Here is a 14057-nt window from a genome sequence, read left to right as displayed (position 1 = left end):
GTTTGTGCGTGTGTGTGTGTGCACAATTCTCAAGTGGTGTTTAGAGTGTATGAGCACTTCCAACAGCTATATTAAGCATCAGTCATGGTGTGGGGGAGCAGTTCGGGACATTTATGTACTGTATCTACTATCATCTGCAGCCGATTTGGGAGACTCTATACATTTGTCAGCGTTCCTTTTGCTCCAAGCAGTCATCTATTTTCCTATCTGTACGCGCTGACCCCTGAGAGCGGCTGCAGTCCCAGATCACCACTTATGCCACACTGGTGATTTCCACTACACTCCCAAACAATTCAGTGCGACAATCGATGCAGGACTGGAATCTCCCGCGCCGATCGATACAGCGGGGTGCTGCTAGACAAACTAGAGCCGCACGAGATCAACACCTTCCCACACCGTCATTAGTGTCGCTGACCTTGAAGTAAAATTCAATTTCCCTCCGCGGCAACAAACCCCCGTAGCCCCCGGAAAAAGCACTTCAGAATTCAGAAGCCATTTCCTCCTTCCAGCGCAGGCGAGACAGGATATTATAACTTATGAAAAAGGATATATGGAGCGAGGGACGCTGACAGAAAGAGAGGGATTCTGTTTGAGGAGGCAATTATAACACAGCCCCCTTTGAAAAGTTGAAGCGGGCAGAGTCTGGCAGAGGTAAATAAAAATTCCTGATAAGCAGGCTGGTACATTTCCAGTTTCAATTAGGGCGCGGCGCTGACTATGAGAGCCTCTCCCGGGGAGCTTCAGCCACACCGGGGTGGCAGCGAGGACCTGTTGAGGGAATTCTCCGGGAGGGTTTGGACACTGGGTAAAAAGAGAAAGGGAAATGTGCAGTGAGAGAACCAGAGATCCCATTACACTGATCAGTGTAATGCATATCACATGGAGCGGGCGAAGAGGAGAAGAGGAGCCGGGTGATCGGGGGGGTGAGGAGACCCCATTATTACAGGCAGAATATTCCTTTTTATTCTAATCATGACATGCCAGTGGAACTTAGAGCGGAGCAGAAAAGCACTGGTGGCTCCTTTTCTGCAGTTAGATTTGGAGACACCGTGAGCTGGACAGAGATAGCAGGCAGCTTTTCACAGCTATAGATTGAATGTGAGTGAGGTTGTGTGTGTGTGTGTGCGCGCGTGCCAGTGTGTTGGGGTGTGGTGGGGGCCATGGGAAGAGATGCAGCCGGTGAATCAAACCAGCATCTCAGGTTAAAGCTGTAGGATTGGCTGCGAGGCTTTGAAGTCAGCCTTATCATGGGGATTTGAGAGGGAAATGGGTAAGAAGGTGGCGCTCGTACGCTGTGTGTGTGAAGCCCAGTGGAGTGGAGTTTGATCAAACCCCTACTAGGATCCCATGGGAGCCCCTAGACCTGACCATGTATGTTAAACATATCGTTTTCACTTCCCATGTTTGCCCTGCACAGCATGTTAACTCCCCAGTCAGATTTTATTAAAAACGCCCCCTTCACACACACACATTAACACACACTTCACTCCCATACATTATGACATGGTATATTCATGATATTTGAATTTGACCATATACGGGTATATGGGGGGGTCACTCATCTTAAGTTAAAATAACATTTTTAAATATACATGTGACCACCAAGCATGTAATGGATGCATTAAAGGGAATTTCCGAATGTGGTGCAATTACTTAAGTGTCTCCTGAGAAGAAATTGTCGTGTGTATTGGTCTTTTTTTTTAATTTTTTTTATCACATTCTGTGATGCAGCATCGGTAATCCTAGACTGCAGTGTATGAACTGCTCTGCATGTAGTAACACATGTAAAAAAAAATATGTTTTTCATCAGTGAATGACTCCTGAAATAAAACGATTCAGTGTTCATCTTCGAGTGAAGAATCATGCTTGTCTTTCCCCGTACAGTGTGTGTGTGTGTGCAGTTAGTAAAAAAAAAAAGCCAGGTGACACTAAACATTTATGAGGCAGATAGGGAAGAGCTGAACCACAGTGAGTGTTTGATTTGAGTATTTGAAAGAGGTAGAGAGTGAGAAAGAGAGAGAGAGAGAGAAGAAGAAGAAGAGCGCGTCAGGGTGTCAAACATTGTTACTGGAATAATAGTCTCACTTGACAAAAAAAAAAAAAGAAGAAGCAGTGTAACGATAAAGAACACAACACAGGCACAGCACTGCGGGTTCATAACAGCTAAGGCCACAGCACACACGCTGAGAAAACATCCTTAATTCCCAGAGACGTAGAAGTGACAGTGGAGGTGGCGGTAGATGTATAAGACAAGTCTAGCTGCAAGAGTGTGAAAATGACCACAGACATGTACAGAGGAGAGGGCGATGAATACAAAGCTGAGATGGTGCATGATTAAAAGATGCGAGTACATGGCACCCACAAACACAACAGTTCACACCTCTGTCTTGCCTCTGCAGTCCTCCTCTTTGAGGAGCTATTTTCTTCTCAGCCTCCACTTTATAGCATGTGCAAGGGTGTTACAAGTGCACAAAACTAAACAGGCAAACGGGTTTCATAATGTTATTTATCGCTATTAAACTCAGCGGCAGCCTGTGAGGCCTCGTCGAATCTATGGTAAAATTCGGACTACCTTCCAAATCCAATATAAGGGGAATTATTCTCCAAATTCCTGCATACAATGTAACCTGCTCGTAACCTTGCTTCTCCAGCTTGAATTCATTTGAGGCTCGGGTTCAGGATTCAAAAGCGAGGGACTGAGGATTTGGCACGGGCAGCACTTGTGTAAGGAGCTGGCTGTGAGCTTTTGGAGGGAGGCTGTGAGAAAAGTGACAGTGAGGAGGCGCAACCGTTTCTGTAAAACATTACATGGTTTATAGATTGTTTATAGTGCTACAAAAGCACGCTGGATTTAATATTTCTTGTTGATAAAGCGCCGCTTTTTTTTTTTTCTAAAATATGTTATCAAATGGTTTTAATGCCTCGCTGATAATGCTCCTCCAACTCCCGCTGACTGATCCTCTAATCTGAAATCACATCCTTTTATCTCGAGCTTACTGAGAAGTGAGCGATTGAGTAAAAGAAGGGAGAAGACACCCTTAAGAGCACTAGGCAGGACATGTGTGTGTGTGTGTGTGTGTGTGTGTGTGTGTGTGTGTGTGTGTGTGTGTGTGTGTGCAGGGTGTTGAGGGGGGGGTGAGAATCACCTTGATTCAGTGCACCGGCCCTCTTTGAAGTGCTTGGAGCCCAGCACGGCCAGCACAGAGCCAACCGTAAGCCTTCCAGCGAAAATCGAGTCTGACCTCCCCACCAAATCATAACCATATGAACGTAAGAATTTCCACCTTAGGAGAACGCTCTCTCCCCCGTCCATCTCCCAGGGTGAGGCATTAAGTAGTGATAACAGAAAACAGGTTCTAAGAGAAGGGGGGAGGCACTGGGATGTGATGGAGGGTGGAGGAGGAGGACAGGAGGAAAATAGGGGTTACAAGTGTGCCGTATGGAGGAGATTGGAGAAGAGGACTGTGTCCAAAAAATGTTGTTGCACGGAGCCCGACTACCTAAAATGGAAGTTTCTCAGGCGAGGATCAAGAGATATGGTGCCCTTCACAGTTGACAGAGTGAGAGACAGAAAACGAGGAGAGGAAGAGGGGAGGGACAGCGAAGAAAGAAGAAGAAGAAGACATTTTGAAATGTGACTCTAACTCAATAAATACCTTTCTAAACCACTATAGAGGAGCCGAGTGGTACCTTCACTAAGGCCTCAGGACCCACCTGCAACTGGAAATGGTTTCCTGTCTTACACAAATGCTGTTGCACCCTAATCCATGTAATTACATCTCATATTCCACATGTGTAAGTACACATGTACAACATTACAGTCACAAGTTTTTTTTTTTTCTTTTTAAATGCGAGCATGGCCCTCCTGCGGCCTTCCAAGCACTCTAAAAAAAACAACTTCCCTTCTTCATGCTCATTAGAGAAAGAATATATTTGCCAAATAAGCAGATAAATAACAGAAATTAAAGGAGGTTGTTTCATGCTCAGGCATCTGCCACTGAAACAAAGCCCGTGTTGGAGGGTTATCAACGTACTGTGCTTTTGTGGCCGTGTGTGCGCGTGTGTGTGTGTGCGTGCGCATCTGATAGTTTGAAAAAGCATTCCTCCGAGTGTGTGCGCAATTAGGGTTAAGACTGTTTGTGTGTGTACGGAGTGTGTGTGTGTGTGTGTGTGTGGTTGCGTGGCGGTGGTGGGGGTTGTTAGCGGTTCCATCTGGGTCTCCTGGAAGCCGTGTGGAGTCAGGAAAACCACATCTCATAAAAGTGGAGGCAGCCCAATGTTCTACAAGGACAGAACATTACTGAGAATGTCGCTCAGGAAAACCCTGGGCTTCAGCCCATATGTTGGCTGAAAAGCCTGTGTCTCTCTCTCTCTCTCTCTCTTTCTCTTTCCACTCATTCCCTCTCTCTCTACTTATTTTTCACTTGGTAAGGGATAAGAAAAAGGAAGACAAAATAGACAGTGTGGAGTGTGGGAGACAGAGGCTGAGACAGGCAGAGAGAAACCAGTACTGATAGCAATTCCATCTGTCTGTATCGAACAGAGGGGTGAGCAGTGACAGGCTGCTGGGATGGGGTGGAGTTGTGGGTGGTGGTGGGGGTGGTGGTGGGGGTGGGGGGGCATCTGGTGCACATTGGCTGTGGGTCTGTCTGGGAACGACCACGGGAGAGGAGAGAGGGATGAGAAGAGCGGAGGGAGGGAGAGAGGAATGAAGGGCTGAGGAGGGGAAAAGCTAAAAAGTCCTGCCAGAGTGAAGTGCAAGGCATTCTGGCGATGAATAAAGGTGTCTGTGTTGTTCACATAATGCTTCGGATTGACGTTTGAGTTGGGGAGAAACAGCGGGGAAATAAAGTGGGTTAGGGTCAAAAGACTCTCAGTCATCACTATCAGGCAGAAAACCTTGTTGTATATGCTCACACGACTCTCCTGAAACCGGCAGATAATGTGAAAAATTAATTGACTTTCTACATAAAAAGATTCAAAATGCTACTTCGCGCTGCTCGGTTTTGGCGTCTTGAGTTTTCAGAATAATCTGTGAAATATTTCAGAACACAAGCCAGCTAGAGGTGAGAGACATTGCGAAGATCATTAAATAACTTTTAAACTCTTGAAAATGTGATGACAGGGAGCCGCTTGCCTTTCGGCTTGTCTGGCAGCAAGAGCTTGTTTACTGGGAACTTAAATAAATCTCGACTCATTATGTTCACACATAAACCTGCACGCACGCATTTATTTATGGAACGCCGCGCAGATCTGCGGGTGTGCGAGTGTGTGTGAACGCTATAAGAGAGCAAGTTTGTGGACTGAAGGTCAGGCTACAAAAAGCTTTATTGGAGGGATGAAAGAAGAGAGCGGGAGAAAAGACAATCGTTCATTTTAATGGTTATTGATGTCATGTATAATTCCTCCCCTTTACAAATCAAAATTCCAACCACTAGATGAGCCACCGAGCTATTAATAATATCGATTAATTTCTTCGGTTTAAGGAGCCTATTACAAAAGGTAAATTGCAGAGTGTACGCATGTTTAGTCACACCTCAACGTCGTATTCGGTTTTGTTGCGGTGGCTGCCGGAGAGGTCAGGGGAGGGCGAAGTTTTTCACGGGTGTTGACATAAATTAATTCCGTCTGTGAATTTTAACTAAAAAGATGACATATGAATATGAGTTCATTCCGCAGATAATAATTTCCCAAAATGCACTGCTGCTAATGTGGAAACATCAACAGATGAACCAACGCGAGTGAGTTGTTGTTACCTGTTATTATCGTACGTAAGTGTCGGCTCGCTCCTGCTGCACGTGCAGAAAAAGAGCAGGTGAGCGTCTTGCAAGAAATCCTCCATGTCCTCATCAAGAGGAATAAAGAGCCAGAGGAACCGAGATGACGATGAGATAAGAAGTGCTGCGGAGTGAATTAGGGTGACCATCTCCTCTGTGGCACTGACATTCACTTCACTTAGCTCTGTAATTATTACCTAGTTTTTATTAATATGCATATCAATAGCATATTGGCTCATTATAAAGTAGTGTTTAATGCCTTATTCTGCATGACTGTATCCTACAATTACTGGGCCAATAACTAAAAGTGCTACGACTGATATAAGACCTGTACTGAGCATATACATATATTATATATATCATGATTCATAAAGAAAACCTTACTTACCATCAGTAAGCAATAAATAAGAAGTTACTGAGGGAAAACTGAGGATAACTTCTGTAAAAATGCTATTGATTGAAAATGTTTTTTTTTAATTATCATTTAATTAGTTGAGTATTAGTGTGCATATTAGTAGCATTTTAGCCCGTTATTAGTCATTATAAAGCACTTGTTAATGCCTTATTCTACTTCTACATCAACTATCAGGCCATTAACTAAGAGTTTTTCCTCAATAACTTCCCAATTACTACTTATTGATAATATGTAAGTAAAGTTTTGTCAATGAGTACAATCTTGATATATCTTGCTCATCCGGGCAAATGTGCTGCTAATACGCAAAGCAGGTTCAGACCGTTCTCTTTATAGTATTTAATAGAAGAAGGGAGATGTGTAGATGAGGACAGAATATTGAAGCATCTGTGTTTTTCAGGGTCTCTATGCGTTTGGTGGAATATAAGTGTGTGTTTTCCTTCCCCCTGCACTGCATACATTCCCTGGTCAGGCATCAGAGGAGCCGCAGGTATACTCTGTCAGCTCAGTGTCCTGAGTTCTCTGGCGCATCACTGACACCCAAGCACACTGACACCCGGCCCAAAAAAAATAATGCACCGAACTCACGCGTGCACTCGATGAATTTGTTTTTTACTCTCAGACTAAAACGTAAGAAGCAGGTGGATAGAAGGGAGAAAAACTGAAGACAGCCGTTGTGCTGCTAACCAGTATGTGAATGTACCGTAAAGAGACGCTTCATGAGAACATGATGAGAAACAGTGGATGTATTTGCTGAATATTTATAGTGATTCATAGCATATGTCATTAAAATAGGAATTAAAATTGATTACTCCTGTGGCATTAACACTTTTATTCAAATCCTAAATCAGTACATGTAAAGCATTTGAAACCCTGACTGCTCCTATCACGTTAAAGTAATTTATCATCAAATAATATCCCCTGACTTCAATATCAAAAAGACAACTTATTACCTATCATCTGCAATACTGTTCTCCTCATTTTATCTCTCATTTAGCGCGGCGTAGTGGCGGGGAACACACCCCTGACACAAAGCGTTGCCCGGAGGCTCGGGGAAAGATGATTGAATTTCATAGCTACTTACAGGCTAATAGGCCCGTACAATGACTACTTACTGTCCTTAAGTGACTGGCTGCTTCTCGGCGGCCGCGGCGCCTTTGAAGCCCTTCTGAGGAGATCTAGAGGATTTAGCCAGTAGCGTGACATGAGGCTGAGCAGTTGAGCAACGGTGCTCCCACCAGCTGACTATTAGAACCAGCTGATATAAACACAGAGGCTACAACGTCTATGGGAACCGCAGCGATCCAACCGTTACTCAAAACATGGCTTTCTCACACCGCAGATTTGGAAGGTTTTTACTTTGGTTTCTGAGGGAAAATATTCAAAATAAATGGCGAGAGCGGGTTTTTTTTTTTTTTCTAGAGCTCGATTAATCAATAAGTAAAGAATTTGAGCCATAATCGATAAAATTCAGTTGTTCAATTAAGAAAAAATTGCATATGTCCTCTGCAGGTTTGCTGCATGTCTGTGATTCATATTATTTTAAATATAATATTATTCTGGGCCAAAACAAGACATTCTAAGATTTATTCACCTTTAAAATTATTTTTTACCCTAAACATTGATCTGCGTATCAAAAATATACTACACAGATGTATTCAAAAGGACAATAATATTTCATTACAAATTGAAGAAAACATTTTTTAATGTAAGAAGTTCACAAATTGTAACCGGAGAGGGTTTTTATCATATTTAAATCATTTATTTTGGCACATTTTCAGACATTTATATTTCTAACATATATTTTGAATCTGTCTTTAAAATACACACAAAAAATCTTTAATTGTAAATGAAACCTGAACCAGCAGTCCTGTGTTCACAACTGTATATACTGTTGAATCACATAACTTGTATGTATGTGTGTGTGTGTGTGTGTGTGTGTGTGTGTGTGTGTGTGTGGATCTGTGAACGCTTTACTCACAGAAGCTGTTTCCACATACAAACCACCCTCTCCTCACCATGCTGTTCCACTTACACTCTTGGATCTACAAACCATATACGCATACAGATAAGCACACACGTGTACACACACACACACACACACGCACACGGAGCTACTAACCACATGCACATGTTCACTTGCTCTTAACTAATTCATTCAGGAACACTTTGGTTTGGGTTTCAACACCAAAACCTCTGTACCTTTGATTGAGAAATGTGTCTGACTGCAATTATATGGGAGGAGGAGGAGGTGGTGGTGGTGGTGGTGGAGGGAAGAATGGATGGAGAGAGGAAACACACTACAGTGGTTTTATAGTTTGCTGGCGTGACATTTTTCTCCACTTTTTTCTTTTTCATTCCTTTCCTTTTTCCAGCGGAGAGGGGCATAGTGTTGACAGGGCAGGAAAAGGGGGCAGACTGAAGTAGAAGTAACAGCAGGGAAAATGTGAGGAAAATGGATGGGCAATGGGACTGAAGTGGCTTAGATTGTCACTATTCTGCTTTTGATCAATACCTCTCAGAATAACTGCAATGGCTGAGATATTTGTAGATACACTTGGTGAGAAAGTAATGGTCGTGATCGCCGTGGACGTTATCCCCACTTTCAAAAAAAAATAAAAAATCACCCAAAATTGCAGGCAAATATGAAAGCGTGTGTGAGCAGAGAGTAAGTGCAGTAAATACCCGGTCTTGACATTTACACTAAACCCATATGATGCTTTACATGTGTTTGGCGCAGCAGCATGCATGCTGGTCACTGACCTGCAGTATGTAGCCCCTGACGTAGTCTCTGAGGGTCCAGCCCAGGCCGTGCAGGATGTGCAGCACCTCTTCCTGCTTCAGCACGGAGAAGAGGCGGTCGAGAAGGATCTTGAGCCTGACGGGTACGGCCTGGGTGCCGTACAGCATCAGGCTGCTGATGTCGAACACCACGTTAGACTGAACGATCTCCACCTGGGTCGGGTGGTACAGGTGCTGGGTGCTGAGCTTGTCCAGAGCTGCGTGACAAGGGGAGATAGAAAAAGAAAATGCAGAGACGCACACACAAAGGCACGCGGGTTAATGACCGAATCCAGTTTCCCCCTCATCTCAAATCTTCCTTCAGGAGCTTTTGCACGGTCAGCGCTGGCTGATAATAGCATATCAATCAGATAAAAGCAATGACATTAATGTAGTTATCTGCCATTATTTCTATTCAATCTAATCTCTCGCTCGTTCACAGTTCCGCTGCCCTTGCATCTTCAGGTTTATTCACCTCTTCTGTCGCCCCGAACCTGCGATACGTCCTGTTTTGTCTTGAATCTTAATTCTTTCTGTCTGTGGCTGATCAAAAGTAAAAAAAAGAGCTATTTTCTGTTTTTATATGTGTTGATATTTATCTTTATCTGTAGCAGTTTTCAAATAATAGTATTATAAAGACATGAAAATAAATGAAAATAGAAACGCTATGTAACCACTAAAAACTTCTATGCTTTCCTTGATGAAAACCTGATAGTATATGATAAGTAGTGAAATTGTTTTATTTTTATTTTTGCACGAGTAACAGCACTTTTTTCCTTTTTTCCTGTTAAGATTGTTTGACACAAATGAGGTGGAAGTAATTTTAGCTGCACTGCCTGAGAGACAAAACTCAGGGCAAAAAAAAAAAAAAAGTCCCCAATCCGCCAGGTGGATCTGTTATTGCATCGTTCTATCACAACCTCAGTCACCTCTCTCTTTACTCTGGCAGTCTGGGCGACACCTGGTCCGCTCTCTCATTCTTCCTCCCCGTCTCAATCCCTCTCTCTTCCCTTACCTCATACCGCCCTCTCTCCCCCTCTCCCCCTCTCCCCCTCTCCCTCCCCTCTCTCTCTCCCTCCCTGCCTGTCTGGGTGACACCTGGTCGGGTCTCTCTCTGATCCTAGGACGGCTTTTTCCTGCTGACGAGGGCTTTGCCTGACAACACAGCACAGCCAGACACGAACATAATAAAAAATGAAGAACTACTTGTCAGAGTCCCTGCCAATGCCGACATGAAATGAAAGGTGGGGGGAGAGGAGAGATAGGCGCCTGACAGTTCAGAGGGAGAGATTAAAAAATAGTCAATGGGGTCCTGTGCGATCCGCTGAAGGGCCCGTGGCCCGCTCTTGTGCGGACGCAAGCCAAACAGGTGTTTTCTTTTTTCTTTTCCCCCTCCTCCGTCTCTTTGTACTTTTTGCCTCCTCTCCCTTTTTTTCATACCCATGTGAAAAACTCATAACGTGTGGTCTCTCGCTTCGCTATCTGTCTCATGGTTGAGTTCTTTTTTTTCCCCCCCCTTTTTTTTGATCTAAGGTGCAAAAACAAGACTTTGAAAGAAAACATAAAAATACAGAAGCAAACAAAAACAACAAAGTTTCTTCTGCTCTGGAAAACGAGTCAAAATTGAATTTGAATCACCACCACTGACAGAGACAAGCTTCTATTTGCAGTCAGTGAAAAGTAATGTGAAACATACTAATTGTTAAATGTGTGAGATGCATCCATGCTGATGACATCTGTGGTACATTTCTGTACACAGCAGAGAGTACAGACATGGAGGTCAGGACCTGTGTTTTCTCCGTAGCAGTTGTATAAAGAACAACAACCACGTTTATACAGCGCAGTCAGTCTAGTAATGAGTCTGCTTACCGTGAGCTACCCAGCCATGTTTGCAATGGTCACATGTTCGTAGGTGAATCTTCCCCGGCTGGAAACACTCACATGTGCAGTTCACCAGTGTGCAGCGAATGGCCTGCAGAGACACGGGAGAAAAAACAGAGACGAATCCACGTCAATAACAGCTCGAGTACAAAGGAGAGATCACAAAGCAAAGGCTGGGAGAGAGCAGCTATCAGCTTCCAGTAGCAAAAACGAGCAAGAAGCATGAGGCCAAATTATTACATAGTCTGCAAATCCTTATTATTGAACACGATACAAATGATTTTCATCGTTTTATTATCGATTACTCTGCTGATTATTTTCACGATTAGAGCCCAAAGTGACGTCTTCAGAGTGCTTCTTTTGTCCAGCTGAAAGGCCAAAACACAAAGACTCTTTAATATAAGTGACAAAACAGCAGCAAATGTTTTTCCATTTTTGCTTAAAAAAATGATTGAAACTATGAACAAATGAACAAAATAGGTGGAAATTAAATGTCTTTGAATCATTGTTGAATAAGGTGATTGTTGCATCTCTACCTAATACTCGAACCTGTTACGTAGAAACGTGATGAGTGTAATACCAAACATATCAGGAGCTGCGGCCGAAAAGAGTAACTATCAGACGCCAAATTTCATCTGCCTCTTTACGGTAAGTTCCTGTGAACCAACAAAGGACTTCCCTTCCTGAAAACACAAAAAATTAACTTGTTTTGACTGAGGCTCCATTACTCAACACTGGAGCTGCACTTAGTCTGACCTCGGAAAGCTTTTAGTAGTGAGAGGTTAAGTGTCCAGACTTGACGAGGGCAACTCGGTACAGCACAATGCATCGTCTGCCGAAGCTTAAGCCTTCACAGAGGGCTGTTAAAGACTCTAACAAAAATTCCGGCACATTTCGCGGGGAGGTCATTTGATCCTGTAAGATGTTCCGCGCTCTTCAAAACAATAAAGAGATTGCACAGCGCGGATGAAATATATGATATACACAGAAATCCACACAAATGAGTACAGCTTCATCATCGGAATGAGCGCAGCAGCTGGGAGCCGTAAATTTCCCGCCGACATTGGAGAAACAAGAAGACCGACAGAAAAGGAGTGAAAAGAGTGAAAAAAGAAGTGAGGAACATGAATCTTAATAAGCATTGGCAGGTCTTTGTTTATCAGACATTTTTTTTGCATTATCAAGACGAATTGGTGAGTAAAGATAGTAACACTACTGCAACCTAAACTGCCTAAAGGGAGTTGTGCAGCTGCAGGAGGACCAGTGCAAGGGAAGCAAAAAAGAAAAAAACACTTGTTTGATGCGCAGAAAACCTGTGTATCTTTTTCTTAAATCAAATATTGTATTTCCTTTACATTAGCATGTAATCTAAGTGTGCCGGCCTGAATAGAAAAACATTTAATAACTTGGCAAAATAAACGTCAATTCCACATGATGAGGGTAAAGTATTTCACATTTGGCACATGTGGTGTTGAGTCAGTGCTGAATGACTGATGGTTTTTCCTATGTGTTAATTCTTTAGGCTGTAAAGGGAAAGAAAAAAAAATCTGTAATCACTAAAATTGCAGAGCAAAAATTTCAGGAATGCTCGAGGCAGGAAATCGGGCGCAGTGTGCAAGGTGACTGCTGCGTGTGGCTGCCCGTTTATTTTGACGGGAAAGTCCTCAAAATCAGGAAATGTGTGCAAAAAAAAATGCGAGGGCAGATGAGAAGAGGAGGACGGCGACACAGACACAATCAAGGCTTTATGAATTTACAATCAGCACTATAAACACGTTATCTCATATTGTCTCACTGTGCGACAGTGATGTGACATCAGACGTGCACACAATAGGTCGTAGGTTGGAGTCCAGCAACCGTATATTACACAATGTCAGACACAGTCAATCAGCCCTCACAGATAGAAAAAAGATCGGCAGCACAGTTCAGCCTGTACGTCAAACAACTGAGGTCAGTGCATGATCAGTAAAGACACACACCAACCCACCAGTATTGACCCAAGTGCACATTCTGGCGTTTTAACAGCAAATAGCATAACCAAGTCTGTGGATTAGACCGATATCCTGTTATTCAGGATATAAAAACTCAGTTTGCTCATAATCTACTAAGGGACCTTAAAATCTATCAGAATCCCCCCCTTGCTCGCCCTAAGGTGCTGTAAACCAGATTAGTAACTGGAGATGTCAGAGCGAACACGGGCTAATCCAAGATTAAACACAAAATGACGCCACTTCTAACCATGTCACCTCACCGTTTGACACCGAGCGAGACAGGAGCCGGAGATTATTTGACTTTACACCGTTTTTTAAGCTCTCCAGGTGCAGCGGCGGCAATCCTCACCGTGTGTGAGGATTATTCGCCATGTGTCAGTCGGAGTGTACATACATTATACACTTAGCAGACGTCCTTATCCGGAGCAGCGTGCAGTAAGTGAGCCCAGCGCTCCCCTGAAGGACCATAATGCAGCAGACATGGCTGTTCGTGAACACTCATTCAAGGCAGTCGACGGGGTCGAACCTGTGACCTTTCAGATACAGGATAGACTCATAAGCTCTGTGTCTTTGGAGCAACATCTGTTTTCGTAAAGTTGTTGAATAATGCTTTTCTTTCACACAGCGTTCATACCCACAACCCAGCCTACAATAAGCAGATCTAATATGATATATTCTTCTCCAATTTGTTCTAATATTGTTTTCTCTATTTAACTTGAAATACCACTCAAACAACACGGGACTGACAGAAAACTGCTCTTGCTTCTGCTCTGAAAATACAGTTCTTGTGAAGAATGGTGATTAATTTATACGACAGCTGATGCAATTCTGATCATTTATTCATCGTGAAAGTTGTTTCCTAAGCAAAAATGCTACAAATTCACTGGTTCTAGGTTCCTTAAATGTAAAAAGCTGCTGTTGGTAGACTAGCGGCTGGACAAAAAGGCAATGATTCTCAGTATGAAGACTTCCCTTCCAACTTCTGGAAACTGCAGTTGACATTCCTATTGGCTGACACTGTAGAGACCAGAAACGGTTCACCTTTTAAGATTCACTTTAAGTAAAACATATTTTGTGGTTGCTGCTGCTTTTGTCCAACTTTTTGTCAGTCACCCCACCTTAACTTTTCATTTCTCTTGTCAGATATTGACTACTTCTCTTTTTACATCACTCTCCTCGCAACAGCGATTTTTGCAAACTCTAATTTAGAGTGCC

General features: G+C 43.2%; 2 protein-coding genes across 14 annotated transcripts in view; one reads left to right on the top strand and one right to left on the bottom strand.

Moving 5' to 3' along the window:
• Positions 1 to 14057, bottom strand: part of bnc2 (basonuclin 2) — a 161436-nt gene that overhangs the window by 31253 nt on the left and 116126 nt on the right. For all 5 annotated transcript variants that reach the window (XM_037116991.1, XM_037117063.1, XM_037117147.1 and 2 more), the window contains 2 exons: positions 10840 to 10942; positions 8953 to 9188 (listed from right to left, as the gene is read on the bottom strand). In XM_037116991.1, coding sequence (XP_036972886.1) covers positions 8953 to 9188; positions 10840 to 10942 — 339 coding nt within the window. The remainder of the gene's footprint in view (positions 1 to 8952; positions 9189 to 10839; positions 10943 to 14057) is intronic.
• LOC119029961 overlaps positions 1 to 14057 on the top strand; it is a 157550-nt gene that overhangs the window by 112969 nt on the left and 30524 nt on the right. The window contains exon 6 of one of the 9 annotated variants that reach the window (XM_037118852.1): positions 10095 to 10142. The exons of the other annotated variants lie outside the window; for them this stretch is intronic. Coding sequence (XP_036974747.1) covers positions 10095 to 10129 — 35 coding nt within the window. The 3' untranslated portion in view covers positions 10130 to 10142. Of the gene's footprint in view, positions 1 to 10094; positions 10143 to 14057 lie in introns of those variants that run through there. 9 annotated transcript variants of the gene reach the window in all.

The sequence above is a fragment of the Acanthopagrus latus genome, chromosome 1, assembly GCF_904848185.1.
Source record: "Acanthopagrus latus isolate v.2019 chromosome 1, fAcaLat1.1, whole genome shotgun sequence".
Lineage (NCBI taxonomy): Eukaryota > Metazoa > Chordata > Actinopteri > Spariformes > Sparidae > Acanthopagrus > Acanthopagrus latus.
The sequence above is the reverse complement of the archived record's forward strand: the minus strand, read 5'-3'. Positions and strand labels throughout refer to the sequence as shown.